Source organism: Lutjanus erythropterus, chromosome 21, assembly GCF_056507025.1.
Source record: "Lutjanus erythropterus isolate fLutEry1 chromosome 21, fLutEry1.hap2, whole genome shotgun sequence".
NCBI classification, from domain to species: Eukaryota; Metazoa; Chordata; class Actinopteri; order Lutjaniformes; family Lutjanidae; genus Lutjanus; species Lutjanus erythropterus.
In genome coordinates this window covers 32,852,134-32,859,633 of record NC_139337.1, presented here as the reverse complement: position 1 = coordinate 32,859,633, position 7,500 = coordinate 32,852,134, and the positions used below count along the sequence as shown (strand labels likewise).

General features: G+C 45.8%; 1 protein-coding gene across 1 annotated transcript in view; it reads right to left on the bottom strand.

Moving 5' to 3' along the window:
- The window catches only part of sycp2l (synaptonemal complex protein 2-like), a 22,891-nt gene that overhangs the window by 6,878 nt on the left and 8,513 nt on the right, over window positions 1-7,500 (bottom strand). The window contains exons 6-18 of the mRNA XM_084747436.1: window positions 4,903-4,991; window positions 4,767-4,801; window positions 3,473-3,615; window positions 3,350-3,402; window positions 3,211-3,256; window positions 3,046-3,138; window positions 1,644-1,716; window positions 1,415-1,557; window positions 1,223-1,322; window positions 1,037-1,086; window positions 880-949; window positions 106-185; window positions 1-33 (exon numbers count right to left, since the gene is read on the bottom strand). The exon at window positions 1-33 is cut by the window's left edge and continues 10 nt beyond it. Of these exons, the coding sequence (XP_084603562.1) occupies window positions 1-33; window positions 106-185; window positions 880-949; window positions 1,037-1,086; window positions 1,223-1,322; window positions 1,415-1,557; window positions 1,644-1,716; window positions 3,046-3,138; window positions 3,211-3,256; window positions 3,350-3,402; window positions 3,473-3,615; window positions 4,767-4,801; window positions 4,903-4,991 (1,008 nt within the window). The remainder of the gene's footprint in view (window positions 34-105; window positions 186-879; window positions 950-1,036; window positions 1,087-1,222; window positions 1,323-1,414; window positions 1,558-1,643; window positions 1,717-3,045; window positions 3,139-3,210; window positions 3,257-3,349; window positions 3,403-3,472; window positions 3,616-4,766; window positions 4,802-4,902; window positions 4,992-7,500) is intronic.

The following is a 7,500-nucleotide window of genomic DNA, read 5'->3' as shown; positions in this document are numbered from 1 at the left end:
AGCTGCTCGTTTCCGCTCACAACTCAAGACTTCCTGGAAAAAACAAACACAACAGATGAAAAAATAGTTTCTTTTTTAAATTCAGACAGAAAATAAGAAATGTACCTTTCCTGAGAAGGAGCAGCTTCTTTCAGACTCGTCTGTCGGTTCCTGTGAGATCTCTAGCTCCGCTCCCACAGGAACACCTGAGACACAGGTAGGTTCAAATGTTTACAGTCTCACAGATGTCCAGTTATAATCCCGCAGATGTTTTATTACATCACATCGTTATTTGATCTATTTATGTTTGACATCTGCATTAATATTAATATTCCTGTTCACTCTTTTACAGCTGGATCAGAGCCAGATTAGCTCACTGCTAATGCTAATAACATCACTTCACATTAAAGCACTTCAACTGGATAAAGACTAGGAGGCTTTTATTGTGAAGCAGCAACAGGAAACCGACTTCTGTAAAGTCCTCCACCCGTCCAACACAGGGACAAAACTACCAAAACGACAACAAACCTCTTTGTGGTCGTTCAGTTTCTCTTTGTAGAGCTTTTGTGTCTCAGTTTTCCTTTTTCATCTTTTTTTTTTGTGTTTGCTTTGTGTCTCTCTGGAGTCGTTTGACTTTCAGTTTCAGGTTTTGGTCCAGGGGTCCTGGATCTCGCCCTTGGTGGTTCAGTTATTCTTTCATAACACTAACAAATCAACAACCGATCACCATGTGACCCTGGCAGGAGTTGCACTATGGGAGGAAATCCGATGTAACAGTGACATCGTTGTTATGATCACCTGACACACCTGAGTCTGTCTGCACTGTAAACCCTGACACACAGTTACAGCTTCACCGACACTGACAACACAAACAGTGTGTGACGACAGTGTGTGTCTGACCCGAGTCGTATGTTGGCGTCGAGTGTTTGATCTGATCAAACAGGAACTCTGCTGTCGTTCTCCCTGCAGTCTGAAAACAACAAGCAAAACCTTGGTTCTACTTACAGTCAGTACAAACATGTTCTTCTGACTCATGTCAGTTTTACAGTGTAGTTACCTTCATCACAGAGGAGTCTTCTTCACTGCTCGGAGACGACAGGGGCAGAACTACACAGACAGACAGATGGACAGACAGACAGATGGACACTGAGCTCCACAGACTGCTGGCAGGTTCTGGACATGAAATGTTTATTTGGTTCTGATGTCTTGACGTCTGGAGGATGAAGACGTGAGACAGACTCACTCTTCAGCTGACTCTTGCTCTGTGGTTTCTTCCTGCTGTAGGATCGACCATCGTGGACTGTACCACCCGAGAGCTTGTCACGGGGGGAAGTCTGCACTCTCTGTTCACACAGACAGAAAACAGAGGCAGCAGACAGACAGGTAAGCAGGCAGACAGGTGAACAGACAGGTGAACAGTCAGACAGACAGGTACCATGAAGACTCTCCCAGCAGCCTCCTCCAGCTCTCGGTGGTGTTCACAGTCAAAGTTCAGCTCCACTGTCTGACCTCTGCTGTTGTGGTGCATGATGGGATTGTTGAGCCAGATACTTAGGACAGTCTCTGCCCCAGTGCATCCTGGGAAAACACACACACGTCCAGCTGTTAGAGAATCAAACGTGCACAGACAGATTCAGACAGAGGAAGAGAAGATGTTCACTGACCGTCCTGTTTGACCTGCAGACTGTAATGATCCACGTCCTCTTTCAGCAGGTGGACGGACCCCCACAGAAAACCCTGAGACACACGAGGACACGCCAGAGACACAAGAAGACATCAGTCTCATGTTTAGACAGAATCAACTATCACCTGCTGTGGACAAACTAGACCGACTCAACAGGAGCATCTGGTGGACGTTAGAGGAACTGCAGCTCAACTCTGTTTTCCACAGGTGGGAAGTAACTAAGTACAAATACTTCAGAGGAGTTTTCAAGTGTCTGTACTTTACTTCAGTATTTATTTTTCTGACATCTGAACACAAATGTCTGAACTTTCTCCTCCTCACATTTTCTAAACAGACTCTTTAGTTTGAATGACTGTGAGGTGAATTATTGATTATTGTTATTTTGCATCACTGTGCGCCGCCTTCAAACATCAACACTGATTTCAAACTAAATGGACGGAACAAAAAGACAGAAAAGACGATTCACTGGTGGATCCATCAGAGGACATCACGAAAAGCAAGAAAATAATCGACAGATTGACAATGAAAACAACCATTAGTTGTAACTCTAGTATTGATTCTGTGAAAAAGAGGTATTGAAACATTTCACATATTCAATATCAATATTTACTGATGTATCAATAATACTATGTGTACCTTCTCAGATAAAAGTCTATTTAAATACAACGTGTTTTAGCTTCTCATCTATCAAAAGTGACCATGAGGCACACAGGCCTCGTCGTTGTTGAGTTATTCCTGATTCATTTGGGGTTATTTTAGGTATTTTAAATAAAAAATAAAGATTAGTTCAAGGCGGCTGTGTGTGTGTGTGTGTGTGTGTGTGTGTGTGTGTGTGTGTGTGTGTGTGTGTGTGTGTGTCTGTGTCTGTGTGTGTCTGTGTGTGTGTGTGTGTGATGGATACAATGCGTGCAATGGTTCTGTAAGGCGGTTAGTAATACAAACAGGTGGAACAGTATAACAGGAACTTGTTCTTGTTCTTGTAGTTTGGTATGACAGTCGGGGGGGGGGGGACATCTAGGGAACATCCTCTCTGACAACAGCAGCACTGACAGCGTCATCCAGAGCTGCAGTAAAAGGCTTCAGGCCATGATCACCCAGAACCAGCAGGCGGGTCTGGACCATGTGACAAATATGGCCTCTGCAGATACGCCGCCAGTTACATCATGGCCGACGCTCAGCAGGACGGCCACAGCAGAGCTACAAGGATCAGGATGAAGAACTAACCGTAACCCTGCAACGGAGATTGTGGGTCCAGAAAAGAACCGTTCAGAAATGTCCTTCCTCAGGTAAACATGCTAACGTTATCCATGCTAATCACAGACTCATGACGCAGCAGGATACCACGTTCTGCAGCAGTTCAACACTGTGGTACGATGTTCTACCTGAGGCTCATCGATGAAGAAGCTCACACATCCTGAGCTCAAGTTGAAATCTATCCAGAACTGATCCAGCTTGTCATCTTTGGGAGGAAACAGCTGCAGGAGAAGAAGAGAACATGCAGTAAACAGATGTGATGACAGAGTGCTGATCTGGACCGAAGCTCTTACCTCTGTAGAGTCCAGAAAGGCTCGGCGGCAGGGGAACGTGTAGACCCTGACAACAGAATGCAGAAAACAATAATCAGATTAGATCAGTTTTCAGATTTGTTTGATTAACTTAAGGTTTAAAAAGAAAACGGTTTGTCACCTCCTCTGGCCTCCATGGCAACAGTTGACAAAGTTGAGGAAATGCCGACAGTCCTGGACAGAGGAAGACAGGTCAGAGATAGAGACAAGTAGAGAGAGACAGACAGACAGGTCAGTCACTCACCACCTCAAAGTCACCATCTCTGATGTCACAGAAGGCACTGCTGATGTCATGACTGGAGAACCACTGATTGGCTCTGTGCTGTCGGTCCTTCCTGGGAGTCAGACGACACAGAGCCTCTGATAGGCTGACCTGCAGCTCGTAGTCTGAAACACCAACAAAACAATCTGGTTTCAGGCCTCATAAGTGTATCAGCTGCATGTCATGTGATCGGTCAGATCCAATCCTCGTCCCTGACAGCATTTTCTCTGAGCGGGTTCTGATGTATGTTCTTCCCTTCCTCTTGATTACAGAGTGACTAAACATGATACATGGTTTTGTTTCACCGTTATCTTTGCTGGGCCTCACTGAGGTTTTCAAATGGGGGGGGGGGGGGGGTGGTGAGGAGGGACCAAGGTGAAGCAAAGACTCTCTGACAGGTAAAGGGACAGGTGTGTGCGGGAAAAAACAAGGATGTTTCTTTCCCATATGCCACTGAAACGCAGTTAATTATGACTCTTTTTATTAGATTCAGATTAAGACTCAATAATTTATTAACATCTCAATGAAGAATTGATTGGAATTTTTGTGTGAGCTCAAACATCCATACAGACAAATCAACAAAACAAATACACATGGAAATATTATGAAGTTTTGATCCATGGAAAGTTTTAACTAACGCTGAGAAAAGAGCTTTAAACATCTGTGAAGTCATCGCAATGTAAAGATTAAGGGCTGAGTGGGAACATGTGGGTGGAGCCAGCACATATTTACATACATCACACACACATCACACACACATCACACATACATCACTCATACATCACACATACATCACTCATACATCACACATACATCACGCATACATCACTCATACATCTGAAGTAAACATGGGGATAGAAAACCTTCTGCACCACGCAGACAATTCTTATAGAAATGAAGGAGTCATCTTTACGTCCTGTGTTGACGTGTTGTTGACCGTGTTGTTGACGTGTTGTTGACGTGTTGTTGTCCGTGTTGTTGACGTGTTGTTGACGTGTTGTTGACGTGTTGTTGACGTGTTGTTGACGTGTTGTTGTCCGTGTTGTTGACGTGTTGTTGTCCGTGTTGTTGTCCGTGTTGTTGACGTATTGTTGACCGTGTTGTTGACGTGTTGTTGACCGTGTTGTTGTCCGTGTTGTTGACGTGTTGTTGACCGTGTTGTTGACGTGTTGTTGACGTGTTGTTGACGTGTTGTTGCACTATAAATATGTTGTGACACTGCTGAGGCTGTTACACAAAGACATGATGATCTAATCTAGACTTTAGAAAAACTCACCTCCAGCTGTCAGAACGGCTGCTGCCATCCTGAACCTGTCGCACAGACGGGGGGTGAGACATTAAATATCATTAAAGCTCAGTGTGTATTCAGTGTGTACACTGTGTGTATTTTGTGTGTACTTTGTGTGTATTACAGTATTTGGGTCTGGTTTTGGTCGTTCTGGATCAGTCTCCTCTGTTCGCGGTTCAGAGACTCCAGGATGCTGTTAAAGGTTCTGATGGCCTGAAACAAGAAAAACCACTTCCTTCATAGAGCAGCACAGAGCCACACAGTCGGTACAGAGCGATACAGTCGGTACAGTCGATACAGTCGGTACAGTCGATACAGTCGGTACAGAGCGATACAGTCGGTACAGAGCGATACAGTCGGTACAGAGTGATACAGTCGGTACAGTCGGTACAGAGTGATACAGTCGGTACAGTCGGTACAGAGTGATACAGTCGGTACAGAGCGATACAGTCGGTACAGAGCGATACAGTCGGTACAGTCGTACAGAGTGATACAGTCGGTACAGTCGATACAGTCGGTACAGTCGATACAGTCGGTACAGAGTGATACAGTCGGTACAGAGTGATACAGTCGGTACAGTCGATACAGTCGGTACAGAGTGATACAGTCGTACAGAGTGATACAGTCGGTACAGTCGATACAGTCGGTAGAGTCGATACAGTCGGTACAGAGTGATACAGTCGGTACAGAGTGATACAGTCGGTACAGTCGGTACAGAGTGATACAGTCGGTACAGAGTGATACAGTCGGTACAGAGTGATACAGTCGGTACAGAGCGATACAGTCGGTACAGTCGGTACAGAGTGATATAGTCGGTACAGAGTGATACAGTCGGTACAGAGCGATACAGTCGGTACAGAGCGATACAGTCGGTACAGTCGGTACAGTCAGTACAGAGTGATACAGTCGGTACAGAGTGATACAGTCGTACAGAGCGATACAGTCGGTACAGAGCAGTACAGTCGGTACAGTCGGTACAGTCGGTACAGAGTGATACAGTCAGTACAGAGTGATACAGTCGTACAGAGTGGTACAGTCGGTACAGTCGGTACAGAGTGATACAGTCGGTACAGAGTGATACAGTCGGTACAGAGTGATACAGTCGGTACAGAGCGGTACAGTCGGTACAGAGTGATACAGTCGGTACAGTTGGTACAGAGTGATACAGTCGGTACAGTTGGTACAGAGTGATACAGTCGTACAGAGTGATACAGTCGGTACAGTCGGTACAGAGTGATACAGTCGGTACAGAGTGATACAGTCGGTACAGTCGGTACAGAGTGATACAGTCGGTACAGAGTGATACAGTCGGTACAGAGTGATACAATCGGTACAGACGGTACAGAGTGATACAGTCAGTACAGAGTGATACAGTCGGTATAGTCGGTACAGAGTGATACAGTCAGTACAGAGTGATACAGTCGGTACAGTCGGTACAGAGTGATACAGTCGGTACAGTCGGTACAGAGTGATACAGTCGGTACAGTCGGTACAGAGTGATACAGTCGGTACAGAGTGATACAGTCGGTACAGTCGGTACAGAGTGATACAGTCGGTACAGAGTGATACAGTCGTACAGAGTGATACAGTCGGTACAGTCGGTACAGAGTGATAAAGTCGGTACAGTCGGTACAGTCGGTACAGAGTGATACAGTCGGTACAGTCGGTACAGTCGGTACAGAGTGATACAGTCGGTACAGTCGGTAAAGAGTGATACAGTCGGTACAGTCGGTACAGAGTGATACAGTCGGTACAGAGTGATAAAGTTGGTACAGAGCGATACAGTCGGTACAGTCGGTACAGAGTGATATAGTCGGTACAGAGTGATACAGTCGGTACAGAGCGATACAGTCGGTACAGTCGGTACAGTCAGTACAGAGTGATACAGTCTTACAGAGCGATACAGTCGGTACAGAGCAGTACAGTCGGTACAGTCGGTACAGAGTGATACAGTCAGTACAGAGTGATACAGTCGTACAGAGTGGTACAGTCGGTACAGTCGGTACAGAGTGATACAGTCGGTACAGAGTGATACAGTCATACAGAGTGATACAGTCGGTACAGAGTGATACAGTCGGTACAGAGCGGTACAGTCGGTACAGAGTGATACAGTCGGTACAGTTGGTACAGAGTGATACAGTCGGTACAGTTGGTACAGAGTGATACAGTCGTACAGAGTGATACAGTCGGTACAGTCGGTACAGAGTGATACAGTCGGTACAGAGTGATACAGTCGGTACAGAGTGATACAGTCGGTACAGTCGGTACAGAGTGATACAGTCGGTACAGTCGGTACAGAGTGATACAGTCGGTACAGTCGGTACAGAGTGATACAGTCAGTACAGAGTGATACAGTCGGTACAGTCGGTACAGAGTGATACAGTCGGTACAGAGTGATACAGTCGTACAGAGTGATACAGTCGGTACAGTTGGTACAGAGTGATACAGTTGGTACAGAGTGATACAGTCGGTACAGTCGGTACAGAGTGATACAGTCGGTACAGTCGGTACAGAGTGATACAGTCGGTACAGAGTGATACAGTCGGTACAGTCGGTACAGAGTGATACAGTCGGTACAGAGTGATACAGTCGGTACAGTCGGTACAGAGTGATACAGTCGGTACAGAGTGATACAGTCGGTACAGTCGGTACAGAGTGATACAGTCGGTACAGAGTGATACAGTCGTACAGAGTGATACAGTCGGTACAGTCGGTACAGAGT